Here is a 13,873-nt window from a genome sequence, read left to right as displayed (position 1 = left end):
GCGGCCGCCGGTGGGCCTCATGGGCTTCTACATGCTGTTGGCTGCCCACGCTCAGACCTTTTTTAATACGGCGGATGTTGTGTCGGCGGTCGAGAATTTCCCGGCGAGTCGGGGGACTGTTATTGGGATCTTGAAGGTTAGTTTGATTTTGTTGACTTTTTTCTTTTTGGGGAATATAAATTCTTGAATAATAATGTTTGGATAAAGTTAAAGAGGTGATTGACTTGTTAGGTAGTATGTTTTGTCTTTTTTCATTAGGCACGCTAGGTTGAGGATAAGGTAAAGAGAAATTTTCAAACTAAACACATTCCCAATTTTATTCCCAAAATTCGACTCACTTCAATCTTTATTACGAACATCGACCCACTTTCTCGTCACGTCAGAATCGTGGCAACGTGGCATCGTGGCCAGTAAGTAGGTCGATTTAAAAAAATCATGGTCGCCCACGACGCTTCAGTAGTTTGGCAGCTAAATTAGTCGGGATTCGAAACTAGTCGGGGTTCGAAACCCCAACTAATTTAGCACATATTTAAATTTGTCGAGGTTGGAAACTCCGACCATTTCGAAACGCCTAATTCGAAATGGTCGGAATTCCCAACCCCAACCATTTAGCAGAGATCACTTAGCAGAGTGACCACCCTACACCTGAAATGGTCGGGGTTGGGAACGACCATTTTGCAGAGACCCTTCAGCCTACACTCTGCTGGAAAATCTCACCCCTGCTATACATGTCAATTCACAAGTTTAACACCCAAGTCTCTTGCTACGCATTTATCAATCCATAATTAATTTAAAACACAAGTGAACACATATCTTTATATAATCATTACATCTATAACAAATATTTAACAAAAATGTAACATTCAATTCACTTACTAAAAATCCAACCATAATCAAGTCACGATATCATTTCAAACGTAAACATCATAGCATTTTAAACATAAACATTGTATGAAGTATATCGAAATTTAACAAATATTTAGAACTCCATTTCCTCTCCCTCTCCCTCTTGTTCCTCTCCCCCTTCACCGTTTACCTTTAACATGAGCTCGGATGATCTCAACGTCTGGTTGTGTGTGAACTTGTGAGTGCATGACATCCTTGTCGACTTGAACCTGTTGTGAACATCCGGCTTGAGCTTGTTGTGAGCCTCCAGCTTCATCATGTGCATGACTTGAGCCTGTGTGACCTCGGACCTGTCAACGCTCGTACCCTATGAGTCGTTCCTCACGTCCATCGCGTTTCGCATTACGCGTCCTCCTAAGAAGACTGAATCTTTCCTATAATGCGAACAAACGCGTTCCTCACCCCTGGCTCGGTAGTCGTTCTCAATGCATCATGTACAATAGAAGCAACCTCATTGAGTTCTTATACCTATAAGATAAAAAGTGAAAGAGGATTATTAGTAAGTGGATGATAATAAAATAATAATCACAAAATAATTGTATATTTTTCCTATACAGTTACTAACTCTCTCTCAACTGGACCTCTCGGTATGTACTCCTTGGGTGTTTTGTTTTCCCGAAATATCCATCGACGAGTAATTCCCCAATTCCACTGTAAGTACACACCTAGGTCAGGTGCGTCAACCCTCTCCATCACTACAACCTCCTCCCTCAACTCCCAATTCTAAATGTAAGCATGTCGAATTAGCTTCCAATTTGCATGATGTGCTTCTTTTCTGGGATTTCGCTCTATTCTTTCTACAGGATCTAGAACATGTTGCTTTAATCCAAATTGTCGGAACACACGGTCAGGCATGTGCATTTCGACAATCTCAAAACATATAATCGGGACTAGAGCACACCATATATCTTCACCTTCCTTGCAAATATCTGGTAGTGACTCTAAAGCCAGTTCATAGGGCATCCACTTAACCTATAAAGAAGATTAAATAAATTTACATATTAGTAACAAATGATGTATTGATTGAATATATTTAGATATTATGATTTTATACATGTTCATCCTCCATTTGATTAAGCTTGTTCCTGTAGAAATTTTCATGACTCTTTGGGGAGGTTTGTCAAGATCTGAAAATATTTCATCTATTTTATATATAATGGGTTAGTATAGATTGAAATAATGTATAAAATTATATATAATTATATCTATTACAAACTTGTATACCTACATCCTAATAAAATCTGGCCATCGAGAGCGCGGGTCTCTCAAATCTGGTGTTCTCGAATGCAATTGCTCCCATAAAACAGATTACATTATAACTTGTGCGATTGCTTTTAACTTGCTTGAATTTGACATTCTTTTTGATTGAGTAAACACGAATAGCATCAACTAATTGGTCCTTAGTCCCGAATAAACCACCAACTCTGCAAGGGACGTCATCATCTCCTCTATGAGTTAAACTTTGGCCAATGCACATATCTTGTACTGTAGAAGAACGAATCCACTCATCATCTTCAAACTCGTCTGGGGGTGGTTCTTCATACTCAACATATTCATTATTAGCATAAGTCTCATCAGGCCAATGCGGATTCTCTTCAACATCTTCACTCCTAAATTGCATGCTATCAATTGGTGCACTATCTTGGTTTTTATTTTCAGAGTCGTTGCTTTTTTCATCCTCTTTAATTGTTGCCACTTTTAACGGCCTCATATTTTTATAAGGGACTTCATTGTTCATGATTTTTGTCGTTCCACCGAATGAAGGTGTACTTGGATATTGAAATTGAGTTCGCTCTATTTCACTCGAAGAAGAGAGAAAACCATCAAACTCAACTCCTAAATCTAACATGCGTGATAATTCTCCTGGAGGTTTGAATATTTGGCACGAACTATATTACAACTTTTCAATAAATAATTCTACAGTTGGCTGGGACTTGCTCAAATTAAACATAATACTCATATGATGATTGTTTGAGATCTTAACTGCGGACGTTCTATCAAAAGTTATGGGTCAATTGCATATTATTTTTTGTCGGTATTCTCGTGGGTCAATTTTCATAACTCGGTGTAATTCCTTAACAAGTCACAGTAACTATATGATTCCGAGATCATTAATGACGTCGTTACCCCTCCGACGTGCATTGACATATTATTCATTCCATAATTAATTTTTCTACCATAAGAGCAAGCAATAAAAATCATATTGTTTAACCTATGTAAAAGAAGATTATATCATTTAAATAAAAAAAATTAAAAATATTATCAGGGCATCAAATAAGAGGAAAACCCAAGATGAAAAAAATCTCATATAATTTTGACCAAAAATCCTAAACCCCAAATTGAAAATCCTAAAACCTAGAATTGAGTATTTTATGCCCTAAAAGTTTAATTTCAATTACAACAATCAACACACAAAGTATTCGAACCACCACAAATAGAGTGGTTAATAATAAATTTCAGACCCTAGAAATTCATTTTTGAGAGAAAACCCAAGATTTTTACATGTTAAAAGAGGAGAGAAGGAAGAGAAATTACCCTAGAGATTTTAAACAAACTTTCACGACGAATTTTAGCCGTAAAATGGGGTTGAAATTGAGATGGGTTGCAGCAGAACGAGAGAGCAACGGGAGTTGGAGAAGAGAGATGCGGCTGGGAGAGTTGGATTTGGGGGGAAGGGTTTCGGTTAGTTTATATAGAGGGCAGAACCTAGAACAAGTAGTTAGGGTTAGCATATAGTGGGGCGGGATCTTGTATCACTAGCCAATTTCCTACTTCCCCAACTTGGGCTTGGCCACTCTCTACTATATGGTCGGGGTTGGGTTGAGAACCTCGACCATTTCGAATTAGGCATTTCGAAATAGTCAGGGTTCTCAACCCCGATCATTTTTATAATGGCTAAATTAGTCGGGGCTTCGAACCCCGACTAATTTAGCTGCCAAACCACTGAAAGGTTGTGAGCGAGCTCTTAATTAGTCGGGGTTGCTAACCCTGACTAATTAGAACCGTACTTTTTTTAAATCGACCCATTTTCTTGTCACTTTTTTTAAATTGACCCACTTTCTAGTCACGATACTGACGTGACAAGAAAGTGGGTCGATTTTCATAATAAAGTTTGAATTAGGTCAATTTTTGAGAATAAAATTGGGAATTGATTTAGTTTGAAAATTTTTTCATAGGGTAAATTGCAGTTAAATAACCTAAAGTTTCTCATATTTTCACTTATGTGACCTTATTTTTTACAGTTATCATTTAAATGACCTATTGTATTTTCTATTTAAAAAAAACCAACTTCGTTAATAGTTTAGCTGTTAGGACCGAAATACCCCTCCTTACTGATCTTCTTCCTCCCCAAGTGCCTTGCTAGGGGTGGTAATTTTTGATCCAACCCGGACCCAATCTGAGCTGACCCGTTATAAATGGGTATGGATCACTTAATATGGATCGTATTATAAACGAGTTGACCCAAGGAACCCATTTATTAATTGGGTTGTAAAATGGTCAACCCGCCTACCTGTTTAACATTCAATCTTTAACATTTAAAATTTCTAAAAACACACCCATAAAATATCAATACTGACAAACACTACAAAATCCATGAATTACATACAACACTATGATAATTTTATAATTTACAAAAAACACCTTAGAGGTTTGAAAATTAAAAAACATCCTCAAAAGTTCAAAATATAGCAAAAAACCTTGAAAATATCAAAACTTACAAAACAATACAAAATCTATAAATCATAAACAACAGCATAAAAATTTTATAATTTGCAAAAACACCCCAAAATTTTCAAAAACTACAAAATACAGCCTCAAAAAGTCAAATTTACAAAAACATATCCCAGAAATATCAAAAACTACAAACATAACTTGTCTAACACCATGGAAAATTTTAAATTTGCAAAAAACAACCTGATTTTTTAAAAGTTGTCAAAACACCCTAAATAAGTCAAATTTTACAAAAACACACTTGAAAAAATAAAATCTACAAACAATACAAAATCTATAACTCATAAATAGCACTGTGAAAATTTTGAATTTTGCAGAAAACATCCCGACAGTTTTAAAGGTTGCAAAAAAACCCAAAACAAAACTAGAACTTCAACAAAACTAAAAAATGGAAACTAACAACTGTGAAAATTTTATAATTTATAAACTAAAATAACCCTTTGAAAGTTTTGAGTTTTGCAAAAAACACCCTAAATGTTTTAAAATTGCAAAGTAGAAGCTCACAAAGTCAAACTTTTACAGAAATAAGCCCCAAAAATATCAGAACTTACAAAAAGTACAAAACCTATAAGTTATAAGCAACACCATGATTTTTTTTGAAATTTGCAAAAAACACCCTAAAAGTTTGGAAAATTATGAAATACCCCCTTAAAAGTCAAACTGTTACAGAAGCACACGCGGAAACATCAAAATTTACAAATAGTAGAAAATTTGTAAATTATAAGCAGACCCGTGCAAGTTATGAAATTTGCTAAAAACAGCCTAAAAGTTTCCAAATTGCAAAATGCACCCTTACAAGTCAAACTTTGCAGAAACACACCACATAAACATCAAAACTTATAAACAGTACAAAACCTATAACTTATACAGAGCAATGTGAAATTTTTGTGATTTGCATAAAACACCCCAAAAGTTTTATAATTGCAAAATACACCCTAAAAGTCAAATTTTATAGAAATACACACCAAAAAATATCAAAACTTACAAAAACTACAAAATCTGTAGCTTATAAACAACAATGTGAAATTTTTTGTATTCGTCGAAAACACCATAAAAGATTTAAAAATTACAAAAAACACCCTTTAAGTTTAAAATTTAAAAAATTAAAAAATAAAAATTTACAATAGTATAAAGTTTATAAATTAGAGAAAATCCCCTAAAAATGATATTTGCAAAAAACACACGAGCTTTTAAAAATTACAAAAAACAACCTCAAAATTCAAATTTTATAAAAAGACAAATTTTTAAAAGGACCATTTTTTTCAATTTTATATAGCAAAAACGACCTCATCAGAAAATAATCTGCAAAACCGACCATTGTAGTTCTACAAGCAATTGAAATGCACGGGACTAGCAGTCCCGTGCATTTCATTCTTCTCTCGGGATCAATTGTAGAAGAAAAAGTACGGGACTGTTAGTCTCGTGCATTTAAATTGCTGGCCAAACTACACGGGACTAGCAGTCTCGTGTAGCTCGAAAAACTTCGCAACTGCAAAACCGATCATTTTCTAAAGAAAATTATCGGTTTTGCAGATTATTTTCTAATGAGGTCGTTTTTGCTATATAAAATTAAAAAAGGTTCCTTTTAAAAATTTGTCCTTTATAAAAACATCCTGAAAATATCTAAACCTTTAGACAGTACAAAGCGTATGAATGATGAATAGGATCATAAAATCTGTGATCATTGATTTTTTGTTAAGTATATGAAACAAGTTGCATTGATTGTAAAACAAATAAATGGGTCACTGACTCACTTGAGTCGGTGGGTAAGCTGTTTAATAAACGGGTTGACCTAATTATTTGATGGGTTGGGTCGGATCAATATTATATGGGTTGGGTCGGGTCGGGTCGACCCGTTTGCTACTCTTACTGCCCTCTCACCATGGCTAAGCTCTCTCTTTTCAAACTAAACCTGCCTCCAAATTCTCTTACCATATCTTCCCCCTCCCTTCTTTCTCCCTCCTCATCCACCCCCTTAACCACTTCTGAAATTACCCTTTTCTGCTTGGTTGCCTCTCCTCCTAAAACTCCCTCTCCTATCCGCAACCTCTCTTCTCCTCTCTCCTCTCCTCTTTCTCACTCCTCAGTTCCCCTTCCTCTTTAAGGGTTAGGGTTAAGGTAAGAGCTGTAATTAAATAAATATAAGGGTAAAAATGAATTTTTTGTGTCACATGACCTCTCACATGGGAATAATTCCAACATATTCTAAAAGAAAATTAACTTTCTATACTTTAGGTCATTTAAATAAAAGTTTTTAAAATGGTCATTTAAGTGATATGTTTTACAACTGAAGTCATATAAGTGAAAAAATGGGAAACATTAGGTCATTTAAGTGCAATTTACCTTTTAGGATAAGCCCTGTGTGTAAAAGATAATACTTTGTGGAATATGTGGTGGATTACGTGATAATAGTTTGGGCATTTGTTTGTCTTGGTGTGGAGATTGAGACATAAGTCAAATGTGTGCTTTGCTTAATTACTTACCTTCAGTTATTTTGAAAGATGGGTTACAATCGTCATTATTCTACTTATGTTATCTATGTATGGGGGGAAATAATTTTGAGGTGAGAAATATAAGACTTACCCTGCTAGTCGAATCTTAAGGTAGAAAGTGGATGGCTTGTGACTATGTTATTTCTTGGAACTCCATTTTCCCAAACGAGGCAATAGCTCATAATCATTATTTTCGAATAGAGATTCATATCTATACTATATATTTGATTTGTGAGTTACATTTTTAGTATATACGGGTAATGCCTTCACACTTGAAGAAAACTACAGACTTTGAAAAAACTATGGAAATGTCCTCACACTTAGACAAATTCAAAAAAACTCTTAGAAACCATCAATTTCCTGGACAAGTCGACTATGACACTCCCCCATTGTCTGTGTCCTGTACACATCGCATGCACAAGGATTTCTAGTTATGTATTATAAGAGAATAGATAGACTCATATGACGATTCATTAGAACTGCATAATCTTTTCTACTCTTGTGTCATTTAGATAGTAATGGAATAGGGATATCATGTGATAGCTGGGATACTAGTTGGCAAGGTTATGGAATATGCTAGGAAGCCTAGGTATTGGACCCGGCCCCTAGAGCCAATGGCCTAGGCAGGAGTCTAAGCGGAGTCTAAGCATTTCACTATTTTTATTTTATAATTACAATCAATATTATCAAAACATTATGTGCTAGGCTTAGAAGGATTTTTTTTTGTTTTTGTGGTGATGGAGAAAGTTTTGCTAAAGATCAGAGGAGTAGGAGTTTGTAGTTGGTGGAGGTAGCCAGAGAAGTTTGGAGGAGGCTAGAGGATGTGGAGGCGGCAACGAAGGAAATGATGACTAAGACCTACGTCGCAATTTGCGTAAGTGGTCTCCGCTCCCCTAGGTGCTCCCAAGGCCGAGGCTGGAGCTTTTTAAAATATTGCTAGTTAGAAGGGTGTATGAGGAGATAGTATTCCGATTATTTTTTAATTGGATAGCTCTTTGAACCTCTCTATTGTCTTTTGTTCCTGTTAGAATATAAAAATATAACCATCAATCCTTACCACAACTTTAAAATTCTGGTGTAACGGTTAGAGGGATTTTAAGATGGTATCAGAGTAACTTAGGTTCAAATCTCATCAGCCGCGAATTCAAATGTGGGTTTCTTTTAAAGATTGACACCACTGCGTAAGCCCGGGTTTTAGCCCGTAAAAAGGACGTTCAACGTACAGAGACATGTTAGAATGTAAAAATATAATTCTCAATCCTCGCCATAACTTTAGAGTTTTGGTATAATGGTTCGAGGGACTTTAAGAGTTCATATGTGAAACATTCGGATGTTTTAATGTCCGCAGTTGTTAGTCTAGTTTGTTCTATTTGTAACATATCCAAAATACATTGTTGAATTATTGCTTCATCGTGGATTACCAGTGTCCACCTAAACCACATAGGATTGACATGTCGGCTCAGCATGTCAATGTGTCTGTCATAATTGAGACGTAGATAAAGCATTTGCACTAGAAATTTTGTTGTATTTACCAAAAGATTTAAGGCAGGTCATCTAGACTAATGTCGAATGTTAGTGTTACAATTGAAGTGAATTTCGATAATAGAATTGCTATTACTAGCCAACGTATTGGAAAAAGGCAAATACAGCCATCATATACTTGATCTTATGTTACTTGCCTACCTGTTTGTATCTTCTCATCAAGGATACTGAGATTACACTTACTTGGCAGAAAGGTGTTTCTTCAGCGGAAATAGGGAAGAACAAAGAAGCAACATGATCTGAAGCGGTTATAGGGCCGTTTGTAGTTAATTTGTCAAGGATACGTAGCTTGTTTAGTCCCAATAGCAGGGAATGTTGTTACCTCAATGGCAGATAATTTATCATTCTGTATTTGCGTCATTTGAAAGCCCACATTGAGCTAATACAAACAAGTGCAAAAGAAAGATTACACCTGATGAGGACATCACGGGCAGATTCAGACGTACATACCAGCGTAGGAAACGCCCTTTGGTGGACATCATGACTATTTGGCTTTGATTTTTAGATTGAGTAGTTAATTTAGTTTAGCAGTTTAGATTTGAATTTTGAATTTTGAATTGTGGTTTAAATTTAGTAGTTAATTAGTTTTTAGTATCTGAGTGATTTGAGGGATTTCCAAATTTGTGTTTTTCTTTTCTTTTTAAAGCACTTCTGTAATCAGAAATGATTAATGAATATTTAAGAAAATTTGTTGCTAATTGCATTGTGAGCGTGTGAAACGCGGGTGTGAAACCTTAGCCGTGATCCCCTATTCCTTCTCCTCCTTCCCCGATCAGCCACCTCTCCCCCTCTAGTCGTCGCTCCCTCCAGCAGCCGCCCAACTCCGTCTTCCCCTCCACAGATTCCGAAACACCTCCTTCCCCTGCTCATTTCCTCCACCGCCGAACAACCCCTCTGCTCTTTCTCCTCCTCCATCGCCGAACAACCCCTCTTTCCTCTTCCTCCACAAGCCACCAGTCCACTCCGCCCTTCTCCTCCTAATACCGCCAGCACCGCCGGAACACCGTCACCCTGCTCTCTCCACCAGTGCCGCCAACATCCTCTTCTTCTCCTCCACAACCCCACCGATTCCCCTCCTACACTCTCCCTTCCGAGCAGCCCCGCTAACCTCCACAAGCCGCCTGCAACCTTCAAAGAGGCCACTAACATCCCCTGCTTCCCTTCACCCTCGCAGCCTTAGCCACACCGAACCCCCCTATTCCTCCACTTATGAGCAGTTCCGATGCCGCTCGCGTCCTCCCGTCATCCGCGCATCCAGTCGTTGCGTGGTCGTCGTCTCGTCATCGTCAGATCTCCGCCTCGTTCGTCGCCGATTCAAGTTCTAATTTCGCGTCCTATTTATGCATGGCCGATCTCGCAGCCGAAGACGCTCAATTCGTGTACAATCCAGAGACCGTCGTGATCGATTTGTAGTTTTCTCAGTGGTTCGACTACCAGCCTTTGATACCCCAGCAGAATACGTCGATCGCGTGACTCCCCAGATTGCTGATAGCGTGGAGAGTCATTTGGGAATCAGTTCATGGCACCGGCGTTTCCATCCAGACACACCACTTCACCCCAGCTACGTAGCTCTCGGAGGAGAACTCTCTCCCCTCATATTTGGCGTCATCTCACCACCTCCAGAGGTCCTTACGTCGAGCCTGTTCAGACCGACGAATGTTTTGTTTTCTTTCGACCCAGTATTTTAGGAACTGTTATCGCGTGTATGTTATTATCAATTTTAATATCAATTGCGATTGTGATGTATTCTGCTTGATTAGTGAGCGAGTGACTCTGTTTGTCACGTATCTCTGTTGATCTAAATATTACAAGTCGAACTTTATTACGAGAACAAATCATTATATTTATTTTCTGAATAATTTACAAGGCCGTAAATTTAGTACATTACAATCTTTGTTAAACCCATCTAGAGCTTCACTTTCTTCTCGAGTTTCCTGCCTAGATCGATCGTTGATTTGGTGAAATATTGTTATCGTTGTTCTTCATACCTGCATGCACATTGTTTCACGTCAACACCACTAAAAGAGATGGCTAGGCTCATATGACTGGAAGCATACTTGATAAATGACTCTAAAAATATCTAAATCATTATGAATCTTCCACTTTCCAATATGAACCAAGTCTCAGTCTTATGTCTTTGTTAGACGAATACATTTGAAACCAAATAGAAGTGACTCTTTCAATTATTTGTCTTGTAGTTAGAAAGTGTAAAGCTCATTTACAGGTTCTATCCTCAGAATATGATTGAAAATTCCTATAATGTCACAGGATACAGTTAGAATGTAGCAACCTTTAGAATTAGAATATTGGGATATTTAACAATAAGGCTTGTGGCAGTTGTGTATCTTTTTCCTTCTTTGTCAATATGAGAGTGTATTATATTGTGACAATCACAACAATTAGTTTTGCATTTTGATACTACAATGTGGAGCAGGTTCCATCCTTAGAATAATAAGAAAATTCGAGCAGGACTAAATAATTTAACACAGGATTTTAGAAAATTTAGGGTGTGTTTGGTAATCAAAGTGATTTTCATGTGTTTTTGTAGGAAAACATCATGCCATGGTGTTTTTTTTTCAAAAGTGTTTTGAAAACACCATTTTGAAAGTTATTGGTCAAACTAGTTTGACCATTTATATAGCACATAATATCAATCAACAACCACTAGTCACACCCAACCACTTAACCTTACTTTCACCTATTGCCACTCCCCACCACCAGCCACGATGTCGCCCATCATGTCGTCACGTTCCACGCACCAGCCACATTCGGCCATGCGGCGGCGCTACGGTTGTGCGGCCAACCACCATTCGGGAGCTTTTTTCAATGCCTACAATTCAATTTTTTTTTTAAAAAAATCTAATATGTCACCACCATCATGAAACAATAATGAATAATTGTTCAACATGTTCTAATGACATTGATAATATATATTTGAAACAAATAAAAAGAATAAATATTAACAATTAAAGAGCTTATGTTCACCAAAAAGTAACAGCAAAAATAGATAATTTGCTCGATTCTTATGTCCCCTTCTCCACTCATTCCATGTTTAAACTAGCTGGTACCCAAAATTGGTTTATGTAGATTAAATCATAACATCCAAATCCTCCCCCCCCCCCCCCAAAAAAATCTAGAAGGAGTAGTCGTTTGGTGAATAAAGGTAATGAGAATTACTTCTAAGGAGGAAATATTATCTGTGTTGATAATAGTATTGATAATAGTAGTAGTGGGTTTTTAGTCCCACATTAGTTGTGAGAACACACCTCACCCTCCTCTACTTATATAAATATATGTGCACACTTAATATTCAACTTAAGGAGAAATTTACCCAAGACTCTCTCTCTCTCTCTCTCTCTCTCTCTCTCTCTCTCTCTCTCTCACTTTAACATAGTATCAGAGCTAGGGTTATTATTTCACTTTCAATAAATTTTTTTTAATGCTTCGGCGACGGCTGTTAGGGTTGAGGGGGAGAAAAGGGGATCGGCTTGGGTTTGGGGGGAAAAGAAGTCACGGGATCTTAAAACGTCTTTTTGGTGTTTTGAGAAAAGCGTTTATTTTTTGGGCTTTGTAAAGGGTCAGCCCAAAAAAACACCACGTTCACCAAACGCGTTTCATTGTTTTTTTTTTTAACAGAAAAGGCAAAAATGCCCCAGTTTCCAAACGCTTCCTTAGTTGTAAAGTTGGTGGGAGATGTGTACCATTTTCTTCTTTATCGATGTTAAGTCCATGTATTGTGTGCATGAAATTCTTAAGGGGGGAATTTCTCTCTCTCTCTCTCTTCTCTCTCTCTCTCTTTCTCTCACTCATGATTCATGTGTATGGAGCACATATTCCGTGGACATATTGATCTAGGATGATTGTTGACCTAATTTCAACCCTTTAACTTGGTATCACATTTTTGGCAAGGGAATATGAGCAAGAGGAAACTATTTGAATACGATAGAAGAGCAAAATGATTAAATTTTCATGCAATAGATTCACTTTGAGATTAATAGTAACATGCACCTTATTACTGTTTTCAGCCGTGGTTTTGACTACATATTGCTCATGTAGGGCTTTCTGGGACTAAGTGGTGCAATACTCATCCAAATATATCGTACATTTTTCAATGGCAAAGCGAGCTCTTTCATCTTAATGCTCGCCCTGTTGCCCTCAATCCTTTCTCTTCTGCTCATGTATTTTGTGCAAGTTTACCATGACCCAAACAGAAGCGATGACAAGAGACACTTAAATTCTTTCTCTATCATCTCCGTGATTACTGCTGCGTATCTTATGCTTGTCATAATTGGAGAAAATATCTTCACAATGGGATTATCAGGCCGAATTTTCTCATTCACACTGCTTCTGATACTTCTCATATCACCATTAACTATTGTTACTAGAACCCAGCCAAGTGAATCATCCAAAATCTTATTTGATGAAAGAAAATCACTGATAGAAGAAGAAACATTATCTAAAGATCAAGAAATTCAAGTTCCATCCCCAAAAGGAGAAAGCTTGAACCTATTGCAATCCATGAAAACTCTCGATTTCTGGCTACTATTTATAGCAATGTCATGTGGCATGGGTTCAGGATTAGCCACAGTCAACAACATGAGCCAAATTGGAAGTTCACTTGGTTATTCTACCATGGCCACAAGTACATTGGTATCTCTATGGAGCATATGGAATTTTTTAGGGCGATTCGGGAGTGGCTACATCTCTGATTACATGCTTCATACTCGAGGCTGGGCTAGACCTTTGTTCATTGCCCTAACCCTAGGAACCATGAGTATAGGTCATTTGGTTATCTCTTCGGCGCTTCCTGGTTCGTTGCACATAGGTTCGGTGCTCGTTGGTGTGTGCTATGGTTCTCAATGGGCATTGATGCCGAGCATTACTTCAGAATTGTTTGGATTGGTGCATTTTGGGACTATTTTTAATAGCATTGCTATTGCGAGCCCTGTGGGTTCTTATATATTCTCTGTGAGAGTGGTGGGTTATATATATGATAGAGAAGCTTCAGAGAGTGGGATGTGCATTGGAAGAAGTTGCTTTATGCTGTCGTTTTTGATAATGGCGAGTGTTACTCTTGGTGGGAGTTTTATTTCCTTTGCATTATTCTTGAGGACGAGAAGATTTTACAAGGAGGTTGTTTGTGCACAGATACAAGCTTCCACTGCGCTTTGAGAGGTGAGTTCTTTGTTCCTGTTTTGTAC

The 13,873-nt window shown here is 37.3% G+C and overlaps 1 protein-coding gene across 1 annotated transcript; it reads left to right on the top strand.

Moving 5' to 3' along the window:
• LOC109833724 (protein NUCLEAR FUSION DEFECTIVE 4-like) lies at positions 7 to 13,867 on the top strand. Its single transcript, XM_020401511.1, has 2 exons — positions 7 to 136; positions 12,729 to 13,867. The coding sequence occupies exons 1-2, from the start codon at positions 20 to 22 to the stop codon at positions 13,842 to 13,844; spliced, it is 1,233 nt and encodes a 410-aa protein (XP_020257100.1). The 5' UTR covers positions 7 to 19; the 3' UTR covers positions 13,845 to 13,867.

The sequence above is a fragment of the Asparagus officinalis genome, chromosome 3, assembly GCF_001876935.1.
Source record: "Asparagus officinalis chromosome 3, Aspof.V1, whole genome shotgun sequence".
Lineage (NCBI taxonomy): Eukaryota > Viridiplantae > Streptophyta > Magnoliopsida > Asparagales > Asparagaceae > Asparagus > Asparagus officinalis.
The sequence above is the reverse complement of the archived record's forward strand: the minus strand, read 5'-3'. Positions and strand labels throughout refer to the sequence as shown.